This window comes from Anopheles nili, chromosome X, assembly GCF_943737925.1.
Source record: "Anopheles nili chromosome X, idAnoNiliSN_F5_01, whole genome shotgun sequence".
NCBI lineage: Eukaryota > Metazoa > Arthropoda > Insecta > Diptera > Culicidae > Anopheles > Anopheles nili.
Genome location: NC_071293.1, coordinates 12,772,569 through 12,787,568, shown reverse-complemented (window position 1 = coordinate 12,787,568; position 15,000 = coordinate 12,772,569). Strand labels below are relative to the sequence as shown.

The window sequence follows — 15,000 nt, the reverse complement described above, 5'->3', positions numbered from 1 at the left end:
CATTCATAGCGCTGTTGTGCCACAGATAGTCGTCTAATGTTTGGTCGGTATAGTGGCTTGAAACAAAATTACTGCAGAACTGAGTCGTAATGTATTTGTATTTTCTGACCGAGCATGATAATTCTATACATTATTTCAACGACTTGTTCCGCTGTGATTCTTGTAGCTATTTTAAATTTCAAATAATGAGTTATGGAGAACGACTGCTTGATGCAGTAAAAGAACAGTTTAATTTATTTTCTTCTGCTTGGACAATACGTGTGTCCTAGCTGAACCTTACAATGGAACTCAACATGGTGAACCCCTGTTCTTCGTTTACACGGAATTTTATCTGGATATGGTTCAAGGATCGATCGTGTTCGATCGTGGCTGCTCTTAGAATTTCCGTTCGCAATAGCTCTAAGATGGTTTGGGGTGCGTACGTTGCTGATGTGACAGTCTCATCGTCTTCCGGGCGATGCGTTGGAGTGCATACGATCATGGCGTGATTCATCTTTCCGTTTCCGTTTCCATCGTTCTCATCGTTTTCCGTTTCCGTCCGTCGCAACTCTCTCGATTCCGATATTTCTGAGGGTTAATCTGATCTGGAACTATCTGCTTTAAAATACATTGTGACGATTTTGATGTTTTTTATTTGACGATCTCGATGTGTGCTAACTCGTTATCTTAACTTACAAAATATTTGCTTATAGCCACACGTTTATGTTTAGACTAGATTAGTATAGAATCAATCAAAATTGAATACTTATGAGTTTGAAAGAAAAGGAACAGTATCATCGACAAACAGATCAAAACAGGTTTATGAAAGCAGACACCATTAAACATTTTAATTATGTAGATAACTGATTTTGTGCTTCTTGTTTGTTGCTCCTTAACTGTTGATGGTTGTTATCTGCGTTGGTGGATTCGGAGCGCGCCCAAAGGTAGAGCAATGTATGTTGACTGCACATGCATAGTAAATCGAGAGCTGAAGCTTAATTAAGGCGATGTTTAGTTCAGCTATTATGAGAGGAACGCAAGAGCGAGATGTCTTGAATATGCTATGGAGAGCCGTTTATAAAAGAAAAGGAAACCAACCCTATTTCTGTTGTTAATGGCAACGAGATGTTTGATGAAGTCTGAAAGCAGCAAACACAAAGAGGGTTCGTTTTCCAAACAGCAGATTCCATACTACGACCTTTCTATTATGTTGCATTATGCAGGCCGAAAGCCTTTATGTATAACTTTTACAAGCCGTATGTAAGAGAGGGAATGAATGTTGACATATGCTTTGATTGACAAACAGCCTCCGTTTAATAATCCGATCAATTTCGAGTACAACGTTGTAAATTTGATGATGGACCATGGAAGTTTTTAAGATTGCAATATTGACAGAAGCTTAATTCATTACATAGCAACATCGAGATCGACAAGTTAGCTACATTGAGTCCGGCACAAAGTACTTCAGACAGTTCCAGATCGGATTCGCCCTCAGAAATATCGAATTCAAGAGAGTCGCGACGGACGGAAACGGATGACGATGAGTCAGATCATGATCGTTTGTACCCCAACGCAACGCCCGGAAGACGATGAGACTGTCACATCAGCAACGTACGCACTCCAACCCATGTTAGAGCTGTCGCGAACGGAAATCCTAAGAGCAGCCACGATCGAACACGATCTTGCCTCGAATCATAAAAATATAGAATTTTATATAAATATATTGAGAGGTTCAGCCAGGACGTGTTGTCCAAACCGTAGAAAAAAAAATTATTTTTTATCTGCACCGAGCAGTCGTTCTCCCTAAATAAGAGCTAAATTTTTCTGATCGAATGCAATATAAAATTTTATACTATTACTAATATAATATTTAACTTTGAATTAGTAACTGAATGAATGTACATTTAAGTTGAGAACAAAATGTTGAAAAGTAATATGGCATAAATAAATAAATTGAAGAAATATTGCATACATATATGCAATCATTCATTATCATCAAGTCATTAGATCGTTTTCAACAATTTTGAAACGTTACAATTGAAAAAGTAATTTATTCGCGAATTAAATGGACGAAACTGCAATTATGCAATTGCATCAGCCCAACAGGATATATATATATATTATGCAGCAAGCAAAATTTATTTACCATACAAGCAATGCATTGTTCGAACTAATTAACAAACACAATGGAACACAATACTTCAGAAATGAATAAGTACTGAACTCAGAGTGACACATTGCAAAAATCTTTGCTTTTCTCTTATGCGTCGGTGCATCTTCATCTCAGAAACTCGCAAGAGGAAACTTTCAAAACCACCTCCGAAGCTCACCTTTCTTGGTATGTCTGTTATCAGCCTTCACACCGGTGCAATTTGAAGCACTTTACTACTCAAGAAAAATGATTCAAAACGTTTGATAGAAAGCCAGTCGACAGCATCGATTACCGGGTGTTGGCGAACCATGATTTCTTTTATCTTGGTCAAGATGATATGGAGCCGTGTTCAAGATGTATGGGCGATACCATCCGTTGTGTTTGTTCGTGTGATGGATCAAGCTCAAGGCGATCCTGCGTGCGTCTCAATAGTATGATGCGTGCGTCTCAATCTCTACGCATAATGGCAAGCTATCAAGTAGCAGTTTGAGAAAATAAAGAGCGAAGTAGTTTCTCGAATTGTTGCGTTGGGTTTGTTTTTGAAATAAATAGCATTATGTGAGTTTGCCACGAATGGGATTTATAATAAAATGTTAGATTAACACATTGTTGACAATACAAACAAACACATTGTTTTTTTTTCTAATTAGGCAATGCAGTCCCATTTGTCATGGTTTATTCAATATAACACTTCTTTTCTTGATCTCATTTCCTTCCAAACATTCCACGTCTTACGTGCATCAAGAGATTCTCGCCGCTTAGCTTTGGATATTTTTTAATGGACACTTGATATTAACCGCTGGATTGGTGTCCACCACGCTGCATTTTTCGTTGCTCGTACTTCCTTACCATGTCTAGCGCGCTCTTGGAACGACGCTCGATACGTTTTTGCGCGCTCGACACTTCGTTCGGCATGCAGGTTTTGGCCGCGCTACGGAGCTCCATCGTGTTTTTTCCAGTCTGTTGCTTCAGACATGCTTCCGAGTCACGTTTGGATATCGTAGATTTTTCCATTGCTGCGTTTTTTCGAACACTGTGTATCGGGGTTGACCTCGAAGCGTGTATCAAATGGATAAAATTCTCGATCTTCACGGGTCGAGATCACTATAGCGAGTGCTTAACACATTGACAACCGACCCCATGAAAACGCGGGATTATGAAACTGTCACTTGAGAGCCAGCTCGCGACAACACGGGCTTATAGATCTATCACTTGAATGCCAGCGAAATCGCAGCATTCTGAGCATTTCGCATGATTGACGTAATAATTTCTGCAACAATCACTTTCGAAGAGTGAATTTCGAAATTACCATATCGTACGCTTAATATTCTTGTGGAAATTGTATTTTTTGTATCATTACTCATATTTTTGTATGAGATTACTCATATAATGTGAGTAAAATTAAGAATGAGCATATTGCAGACTCCCTATCGGATTATACGATAAATTCAGTTGATTCTGTTGTATAACTTGAGGACAGCGTTAGTGATGTCGCTCCAAGAAAAAGATCAAGAGCTATTCCACTACAGTACTCAAGTGTGTCCGATGATTCCAGCGATAGTGAAATGTCCACAGATAGGCATAGTCTCATAGTGAAATGTGCACAGATAGGCAATGAATCTAACATCTCTTACCAGCATAATAAGGACAAGGAATTAGTCTAGCCGTGATGAAAAAATTTCTTAGCGTTATTACAATGATGGACCAGGTAAAGAAAGATGTAAAAGGTGAATACCGGAGCTCCGAATTTTAAACGAGAACACCATCGTTCAATACTGTAATGCCGCGTAATAGATTTCCCCAGATGTGGAGCACGTGTCATTTTTCAAACAATCACAAAATAACCGGATCTAACAACCTCCAAAAGACTCATCCCATTCTGAGCTATTTATTAGATAAATTGAAATCAGTATATACGCCTAGGAAAGAACTTTCGCTCGATGAAGCCATTATTCCATGGCGTGGAAAACTATTTATAAAAATACACAATCCGGCAAAAATAATAAACTACGGTCTACTTTGCCGTATACTATGAGAAACTAGAACCGGATATATTTGCAACATGGAAATATACTGTGCGGAAGAAATAAAATTTTATCAGACAATTATGTCATTACTTGAAAACAAATTACATTTGAGACACCACTGCATCGCTTCTGGAAAATGGTACACGAGTTTGTGGTACAATTAGAGCAACTAGGGGTGTTCCCGAGTTTTTATGGCACTTCAGACTGAAAACTGGTGAATATAGCTATAAACGAAAATGTGATGTTTTAGTACAGTCATGGAAGCCGAAACAGAAGACCATATACATGATTTCCACGCTACATTCAGAAGATTTGATTGTTATTGTTATTTATTTAAGAACGGCCTGGCCGTATTTAGATTTGGATAATTTTTTGTGAGCTGAAAGGCATTTCCTCCCAACAGCCGCAGATAGCCTTATTTCGGGCTGACTCGGTTAGGAGATTTGATAAAAACAAATAAAATTCACTGGAAAACGAAACAAGAAATTATAGAATCACATTCCGTCTTAGACTATAACAATATATGATATCCCTCTGAAACTTTCTGGTGATATGTAAAAAAATAAAGTAACCAAAACTGGTGGCTTAGGAAAAAACCGATATGTACGACGTCCGTGAAAGATTGCTCTGCTAGTAAACAAAGAAGCGAGAGTAGCTTTTTGTGTGCTGCATGCTTAGTACCTTAACATCTTGGACAATGTTTCGTGAAATACCACACATGTTTTAATTATTAAAACTGTTGTTTAAAATTGTATATGACAAATATGCGAATATACTGTTCTATTTTACGAACAGTTATAAACTTTTCCTCTAAACTTGGCCACCTTAGAAATGTTTCCATCAACCATTTATGGGTGACGCGGCACTCAAGTTATCAAATCATTTTTCAGTCGCCGGCTTTTAATGTGTTAAAACGAAATTTTCGTCGAGTTTTCGATCTTGTGGCCTAACAAACAAATGGTTAATTTTTTTTTTTGAAAGAATATACGAGCCGCGGAGTTTGCCGCTTTTTCGCCACACATCACTTCAACATAAACGACAGCTGGAAACATTAAAAAATACATCCTTTAGCACAATTTCTTTATCCTCATTTTACACTAGCTTTAACTGTTATGAAAACACCCTGATATTTAAGATCTCTAGCACTCTTTAGGAAAAAATAAGGCCCTCAAATGATTCGTCACAGATTTTCCAGATAGTATAGAAATGATATGCATTTGATCGTTTAACACGATTGCATTTGAAAGCTTCAGCACGAACTCACATATACGTGGGGAGTACAGTGCATTACGGAGCAACGTTACAACATTTACAGCTGTGGTAGAGTCAGGCACTGTCACGAAATTAGCGAGAGCGTGTAACTAGCCTTATATATGAGTATGTTTCTAGCCGATTGCATTATTAACGTGTGATGCTTTGACGTGACTGCATGCTGAAGGAAGCTGTGTGTGAGAAAAAAAGTCAGCGTGAATTCGCAGCATCAAAGAGCCCTAAGCTAGTATAATCTTAGGTAATTTTAAATACATATCTGCCCCATACCCTATTTTATAAGCTTTTCCTCGCACGGGACGATTTACATTTGCAGTGACCAACGATGGAGCAAACTCCACCTATCAACCGCGAATTGACAATAGATGAAATGAAAGTGCTAACAATTCTGTCGATTATTGATGCACATGATGCGGTGCATGAACGCCCGTTTGAATGCAACTATAACGAAAAAAGTTGAGTTGATCTTTTTGATTGAAGCATTGTTTAAATTATTTTGCTCTGATTTTAATACGCTGGACGAGTTGAAATCAACGCTACGAAAAATACTACTTGATCTATGAATTACTAAGATAAATAAAAGATAAAATGAATTTTGAGGTACCATTTTTTCAAATCAATAAGATCTAAAAATGCAATGAAAAAATGTATGGTCAAGCATGAATTCTGAGTTATCTTCTCCTTTCAAATAGCCCATCTTGTTGATCGATACCACAGGTATATGTCTTATTAATATTTATAGTACTCAGATACGCATCTGAGAATATCGAGGACGTGTTAAGAAGGAGTTCAATCGTAGAACTTTCTAGAGGAGTCAACAATCCAATCCAATATTAAGGCATATAGCATCTGTCCCGCAATATCAAAATCGGACGCAATATTCTTTTCAAGATTCATTTCCACCTGATCGATTTATTGCTACATTTGGTTGTGGCCTTTCGGAAAGCAAATGGAGCCAAGATAGTGTCTAGCAGTAATTGCAAAAATCTATAGCCAGAAACAGTTGGTGAAACTTTCGTGATTGCAAGGGCCTCTTGTCGGAAATTAAACACACCGCTATTCGCTTAATTTGAATTTTTTCCCGTTTATTAAGAGAGAGGCATGGATCTTTAGTGATTTTACAAATTTAACAACACCTATTACGCCCAACGTATTATTGAAAATTTACTATCATTACAAATCATCATCTTGGTAATTGCTTGGGGCCAGACAGAGTCATAGCTGGTCAATTAGTCCTTTCACATGAACACGCGCGGAAAGATGAAGGTACGTCATCGCGAGAGTATTTATAGCGCCCCTTTTGGAGGCAAAAGATTTTCCATTATCGCAAGTCACCGATTTGATAGACAGCAACTCCATCGCGCTGCATGAAATTTAAGTTTCTCCTTGCCCAAGGTGTTGACCGTACAAAGGAGGGAGATTTAAGCGACAAATAAGCAAGTGAAAAAGCACGAGGACGGAAACAATCACCAGCGAGGTGCGATCTATTGATCTTATTGATTGATGTAAAGGGATTCTGCTGTCGTCGAGACTTTTTCAAAATTAATGAACTTTTATTATGCTCTATACGTGATGTACGTGCTGTGTATGTTGTTCGTTGTTTTGAACATCTTGCATTATTAAATACTAGAACTATTTCCTTATTAAAAAAAACATGGAGTATTGTTTTTCACACAACGAACATGTTTGGTCATATATTTAAACTAGCTGATTAACTCGATTTAATTCGGGCTATTGTTGTTTAAGGGGAACAGCCAGGGGTATTTGACGAATACTTGTGTAATACAAACATTGATGTGTCTGTTAGTCTTTCTTCAATTTCCATTTGCATTCATTCGATTCAATTAATTCCTAGATTTGTTTCAATGATCTTTCAATATCGCTACACTCATATTCTCTCGCGTTCTTGAGACATTTAATACTATTTGCTATACCTTACCTTTTCTAAATTTCTTTATCTCATACATCCTACTTCTGTTCCCTGACCACAATATCATATCAACGATCGGAATTTATATCAAATCCTCTTTTCCCTCTCTGTTTAACAACCACCATTTCCCCACAAACCTTTCTTGTCGTAAGAACAATTCGTTCTCACCAATATAATTTTACCCAATCTTTGGCCTTTCTGCTATTGCTCTGAAAACCTACTGTCTATACCCATTGTTTTCCTTATCGAATCTATGGAAACACCTCTCGAATCCTTTATTTGTGTTCTTGAAATTGTGCCACCTTAACAGTGAAGCAAAATATCGCGTTGTTTCAAACATTGAGTTCATGGCATTAACTTTAGCTATTGAAAATCTTGCATTTGCTTACGGTGCCTTGCAGCAATCTTCTCTTCTGCTACACCTGTGCTATATTACACCTGTAATGCTACTCACTTTCAAAACACTGTTCCGTGATTGTAATCATTAATCTCTGCCATTTGACTTCTTAGCTCTCAAAGCTACACGCTCTCTCCTTTTTTTCGTGCCTTAGAAGGACTTTTTAGTAGTCCTTTGTATATTTTCAAATCGCATTTTCTACAAAATGCAACTCAACATAGTGATTGAAAAAGGAGTTTTTCGGAGTTGATGCCTAACCTTATTTTGGTTTATAGCTTGAATAATATTTTTCCTGTTCGCAAAATAGCACACGTTTTAAGTGATAACACAATAGTTGTTTAGTGTAGTTTAGTGTCTTAGTTTAAACCGATGAGTGAAGAGAGAAGAGGTGGAGGAAACTGAACCGTCTTTTGACGACTTTTGAATTTGTGAGAATATCTGTTTATTATGCAAACGGGCATCTTTATGCCCTCCATGATGTAAAAATCATTCATTGATAAATCTAAAATGAATTATTTCTATTTTTGAACAATTTTATTAGTTTTCAGGAAACTGTATGGGTTGAGTTGAAGTGTACTGGCCAAATTTTAGTTAAACCGGACAACATATGTAATTTTAAGCATTTGCTTTCCGCTTGTTGAATTGTAATTCCGTTGATTTTTGTATATAGATGATTTTGTATATAAATGATAAACACTAAAACTAGTCGGACGAAATTTGTATAACTGAGTAAATATTTCAATATAAAATTATTTTGTCCCAGTTTGGTCTTTACCAGATGGTTTATACTTAACCATATATTGCATAGAGAATGATGCGAAGCGAGTATGCAAAGAGGAAATATATAGGAGCCTCCCATTCCTTTTAATACTCCTCGAGGGGTAGTTGAATGTATAAGTTAAAGTTAATTTGCGAATGAAAATGTCTATGTTTAACTAACGTTATTGATTCTAAGGGGAGGAATGTGAATGTATTGTAGCCTCCCTTTTTCTTCCATCGGAGAAGTTCAAATTTTTGTATCATTTAGTAATAAGTGAAACAAACCATATGCTTAAAAGTTTTGCAAATTCGATTGTGATTTGTATTTTTAAGCGAATATTACAAACTGTTCCGACGAAGGGCTACAATGGAGCCCCTTTTTCAGCCTCCAGTGAGACTCAAGCTTTGATTTTTCATACAAAACATAAAATAAGCATCTGAACCAGATTTAAGAAAAATCGAAAATCGGTAATTGGACATTGATAATCACTAGAAAATATAGGAACAAAGGTAAATTTGATCTTTTTCTCGCAAAAGACTTCCAATGTTGTCCACATATTTTACAAAACATTCATGAACTATGTTTTTAATTCTGATTAAACTCTTTCTGGATGTCAAGTGGTATGATATAAAAAGATTCCATTAATTATAAACAAATAGTAAATAGTAAACGATTTCATAAAGGAAACTTGTATCGTCAAATTTTAAAATGAATATAATAAACTTATGAAAAATAAAATTGACAGTTTCTACAAACTCGTTCAGAGACCCATGATAAACTTATATTGTGGAATACTTTTGAACATGGTTGAGAATTACGAAATAGAGCACTTACAAAAAGCAAAAATTATAAGGCTCTCTTTTTAGTTTTTTCTCAGATATATGATGGCAAAGTTGGAAAAGTGCAACAGAAAAAACGATTAAATTTCTGTACATTGAGCATTTATGTCTAGAGCGATGTTTTAAACAATATTATGTGCAATATTATGTGAAACAATAGCTTCGATGTACATCGAAAAATCCATCATTTTTTCCTGAGGTTGTGTAAACTACATTGGTATTATACAAATAGCATCTTACATGACAACTGGTCATTTGGTCAACATTCAACACTCTTTGTCTCGGAGGTCTCAATGTGGAAAGAGCTAAATGAATTCTCAAACGAAACATTTTTTGCAGTAATATTTTAAATTTTACCAACAGTTTACATTTATGACTCTTATGGAAATCGTGTTATTTGGCGAAAAGTGTAAGAAACGTCGACAGATAAATGTTTCAACAAAAATGTGAAAGTTATAAGAAGTTAGCATTGCCGTTGGGTTGTGAGTGAGAGGCTAAATTTCCCATGTCATACAATTTAATGGAACCGCATCACTACGCTGACTTCGTGAATACACGGCGATGCTCATAAATGTATGTAAGGATGCAGAAAATGTAGTTACCGTTTTGTGGACAAAAATGAAATGACTTGTTGCTCACGAAACCATTTTAGATAGTCCTCGATCTCGAACGATGTTCACTGTGAAGAAAATAAAAAAATACGTATGTAGTAATATATAGGACACAGAGCAATGTTTGTTAGTAAGTTATCATGCAATTTTATACACTAGCTACAAAGCTACTTATAAAGCAAGCTACAACACCAATCTACGTGACATAACCAGGTATGAAATCGATACAGTAGAACACAATCGAACACGACGTTCGCGTCCTGATTATACACATGTAGCCATCCCTTTATATGCTGCTCGTGTACTTTTGCAACGCCATATTTTTCATCATTATCACATAGTTCATTCTCGTGTGCTTGTGTGTATGTGTAAGTGTACGTGTGATAAGTCAATTTCACCCTTGTGAGAGCTAGAAGGCCCCAGATCGTTCGTAGCCTGTATCCGGAACTGATAGTGCGTATGCGGTTTCAAGCCACTTGCGGTATATGCCGTGACCGCAGGATCCACACGCTCCGGGATAAGCGCCCAAGAGCCCTCATTCTCGCGGCACTGAACCGTATAATAGCGTAACGGTGCGAACCCATCCCGTCCTGGTGTCCAGCTGAAGGTAATCTGCTCCGATTGCACCTGCGAGCGTGAGATCTGCGGTGCTGAAGGCGCCTGTGGGATCTGCCTGTTGTTGGTGGTGTACACCAGTGCCACTGCGGTCTTGCCCCAACCTAGCCGCGTCTGAGCCGTCACACTGAAGAGATAGTAACGCTCAGCGAGCAACTGTGTAGCTCGGAATGTGCGATCGCATGGTGGGAACTCCTGCGTGAAGTTAAGTGCCTGCGAGCCGTTCAACAGGTACGTGACGCGGTACGCCAGTATGGCTCCATTAGGTTCATCTGGCACGTCCCAGATGATGCGTGCCATGCTGAAGGACACATCCGGGAAGGACACATTCGACGGTGCGACCCGGTGTGTCCTCTAACATCTAAATGCGCACGGGCTTTGGCGTACTGAGAGCGCCATCACCAGGGCGCGTGTACGCCAACACCTGGATGTCGTACTGCACGTACTTTTTCAGCTCAGTCAACGTCGCGATGAAGGTGTAGTTACCATTCTGATGTACCTTTGGCACCTCAGTCCACCGGACCACGATCGTCGTCGACAAAGTCGCGTTGGTTTCAACCACAACCGGGTCCATTGAAGGTACCGCCTCATGTACTCTGTATGCTTGTGTAATCCCGCCAAAACGACATTCTGTTCGGCCAACGGATCTTGCAGATTCGGTGGCACCGTCAACACCTTCATCTCCGTCTTGACCGGTTGCTCGATATCCCCGTCAGTCGGTTCGACGGCGATCTTACTGCCACCTCCAGGAGATGTTCCTCCAACACCACCTGCAGTACCACTAACACTGAGACCACTGCCTGTGGATGCTCCACCGCCCATGTTGTTGTAAACCACGATCTGGATCACGTAGTCCTTCCACGTGATCAGCTCCTGAATCAGGGAGTGATATTACGATAATTCCAGGGACTCGCATTGTATCCGAACAACCGGCAACAAGAATCTGGCCATTTTGGTGCTCGTCGAGCGGTGGTTTTGCTGGAGGTGGGCCAGATAATGCTGCAAAAGAACATAAAGGATCAGATCAGCATCAGCACACAACAACTCACGAACAGCTGCGATCTTGTACCTTCCTATGGCTGCTTCACGACGTTGCTCAGATCGGACGGTGAACCTCGCTAAACTTTAAGTCTATATTTTTGTGAAGTAGTATCCTCTTCCTTCTGTCTTTCCCGGATCTTTCTTCCTCTTATTCTTCTTCATCTTCTTCTTCTTTTTCTTCTTTTTGCGAAACAGAGTATATCCTTCTATATTTAAATACCCCTACGAGTCACTATTAACATATTCAAAAGATAACCAATTCTTTGTAAGCTCGACTATCTGAGGTCATATGCTTTTCAGTGAGTTTAGTTTGGGTTGTTTTCTTACACATCTTTCCGCTCGCACTCTCGCAAGGCAGTTTGATTGTTTTTATACTCGCTCTCGATTTCCAGCCTGCCTTTTTTCCAGAGCTCAACGATCTTAACAGTTCTCCCAATCGCTTCGGGGAGTAACAATATTTTTATTGTATAACATATATTTCCCATGTATTACTGATTGACAAAAATATTGACCTTCTCTATTATATAAATTATGTCATTGTTTTCAAATATGAGGAAGGCCCACTTGTTACAAAAAATGCTTGTTTCAATACCAATAAAATCATTTATTATTTGTTTTCAACTATGATTAAGCCAAAGTTGATTCAAATATGCTTGTTATAATACAAATATCTATGTTCAAATATTATTAAACCTCAGTTGATATAATTATGCTTGAAAAGCATTGAACACTGTACTTGAGCTTGAAATATAATGAAATATACTAAAAGTAGTATCTCAATTAAAAAATCGGTTTACATTTCCTTCGCAGCAAACGGCGTTTAACCAAGAAACAAAGCAATATTCCAATCTTCAACCCTAAAACGCGAAAAAGTTTGTTGCATAATAGTCTCAACCGCTCGCAAATCACAGAGTCAACCTCTCTGTTCAATTATTAATATACTCTGGCTCATAGAGTATGAGCTCTCAACTCCGCCGGTATCATCCAACTGACGTGAAACAAAATGCGCATGTGTCGTCATGCAATTGATTATATAAGCAACAGACAATGATGCTGGGCCTTAGATTCTTTTTACATTACTCCAAAAATTCGCAGTTTATCTTGCTTTCCTTTGCCTCGTCGAAATTCAATAAGATCCGAGTTAGCTTTCTTATATTTTTTCGATCCACTCGTGCTCGTTCCGCTCGGTGATTATGATTACTCAACTCAATTCAACTGATGACTTCTCATCGGTAGAGATTCTACTATCCCTCATGGGCTAAAATCAAGAGCACTCAACAGAACTCAATTGAAAAATACTTTATTATACAATTCAAGAATAAGAGAGACAGAGAAAGAGATACGATGGAGAGCATCTTATCTCATGCATGGAAATAACCTTAGCTTATGCTTATTTGCTGTTCATTTTGAGAAGTTCGATGAAATTTATCAGCAAAACATACGGATAGAGTTCTTATGAGTATTCCACAGGCGAAATAATGCTGCTACTGTTTGAGGCTTTACGGAATTTTGCATTTCTCCCGCTTCTGCATACCTAAAATATGACGTAAAACACTTCACACATGTATGAAGTAACAAACTCGTTGATCAAGTCCGAAAGGGTTACACGCCTCTCCACCAATGAGAAGTCAGCAGCTGAGCAAGCAATGAGAACATACAGCAGCAGTACGTTTATTGAAGATAAGTGACCAACGTTTTCTATTGGTCGGCAATTTTGATTATTATTTTATCCGCTGGTGTGTTCCTGATTCAAACATCGATTACTCCATTCCTGCTACGTCCATTAACGTGATCTTGCAAACGCAGGAGATGGAAAGATGCAAAACAACCATATAACATCGCTCTAGTGAATATAAAGAATTAAAGAATTATCCATTCGCGTTTTCTTCTAACCCCATAGACATCATGTTACCTAGCCTGTAGTGAATCTATTTCTAATTTGATCGTTTTATTCGGTATCCGAATCCGAAGCTATCGCAGGATAAATGTTTCCCGATCGATGAAGGCGTCTTCTAGTCCTCATCCTTTCGTATAGTGTACGCTCCCTAACCGCTTTTATTACAATTCGATGAGCTTTTGCCTCCAGGTCTGCTATTTCTTCCAGTGTAAATAAGCCGCGCACAAAACAGTGCAGAGTACAAAGTTTGTGCAGATATTTTGTTCTCTTCCTCGGTTCCAATGCAGAGATTATGTAGATCATAGCGTTATTTATTGTTATACGAGCATCGAGCCGTGCAAATTCTAACAATTGCTGTTGGTTAGCATCGTTTTCGCTATCACTCATGTCACTTATGTTGATGTCCGAAATCTGTGAATAAAACAAATATCGATAAATCACGATGTACAAGTTCGAGGTAGGGAAACTTACCTACCACCGTATTCGCAACGACGAACAAGAACGAAATGAATAACTTTATACGAAATTACCAGCTCCAGTTAACACAACTGATTTTCACCTGGGATGAAATGGTACGCAAAGTAACGAAACACAACTTTTAGCATGCAATGTGATCTGAAAATATACAAAAATTGTATCATAGGTTTTTCATGAGGTTGCTTAGTTTGCCTAGTATTTCTCAACATACAGCTGTATGAGAAGCAGTTAATAATCTTGTCTTAAGTAAATAAAAATAATGTATATAGATAAAATAGTAAAAAAAATAGTTAATAAAAAATCACAGATATGTGCTTAAATTTTGCGAGCAAAATGGGTTAATTTTATTTTCGCGTTTGATTTTTCGATAGTGAAAAATGTTTATCTAACCCACCATGTGACATTTCCAATTATCACAAAACGTCATCGCAAGACTGAAATAGAAAAAAACGAAAGAGCAATATGACAATCCACAAGTAATGAACGTAAGCAACGCAAATCATTCATTAACAAATCGTCGTCAAGAAAGGAACTTTCAGTAGTATGTATCGCAGACCTAAAAAATATTATTGCCCAAGTAAGTATCATTAAAAACCGCTTCTCGTTACAGTGAAGCTCATAGTGAACGTTTTGTGACATTAATTTCTTTTCGTGTAGTCAATTTACAGAAAAAATGTAGATATTGTGCAAGATACCTCCATCATAAATGCCTAGACTGCCGCAATTTGCAAGAGGAGCGTCAGTGCGACGCTGTTTACATTTTCTATCGGCATAGTCGGCAAGTGGTAAGTATCTTTTGTCTCCATTTCCTCTGGAAATCGTATCTAAAGCTTTGCGTTCTTTCTGACTCTAGGCAATCTGGGCTCATCGCCACTGCTACGAAAATAATCGTAGCCAACAATAAAAAAAAAGAAATAAAATAAATTTTTTTTTCAGAGTAAGCTAGGCGGTAATTATTCTTTTGCATGATGGAGTATGAGCTGCGAAAGAAAATAACCTTTACGAC

The 15,000-nt window shown here is 37.9% G+C and overlaps 1 protein-coding gene across 1 annotated transcript in view; it reads right to left on the bottom strand.

Annotated features, from left to right (window-relative positions):
- Nucleotides 1–15,000, bottom strand: part of LOC128728993 (protein sidekick-like) — a 150,341-nt gene that overhangs the window by 78,257 nt on the left and 57,084 nt on the right. Inside the window, 3 exon segments of the mRNA XM_053822643.1 lie at nucleotides 10,400–10,918; nucleotides 10,920–11,175; nucleotides 11,223–11,452. Coding sequence (XP_053678618.1) covers nucleotides 10,400–10,918; nucleotides 10,920–11,175; nucleotides 11,223–11,452 — 1,005 coding nt within the window.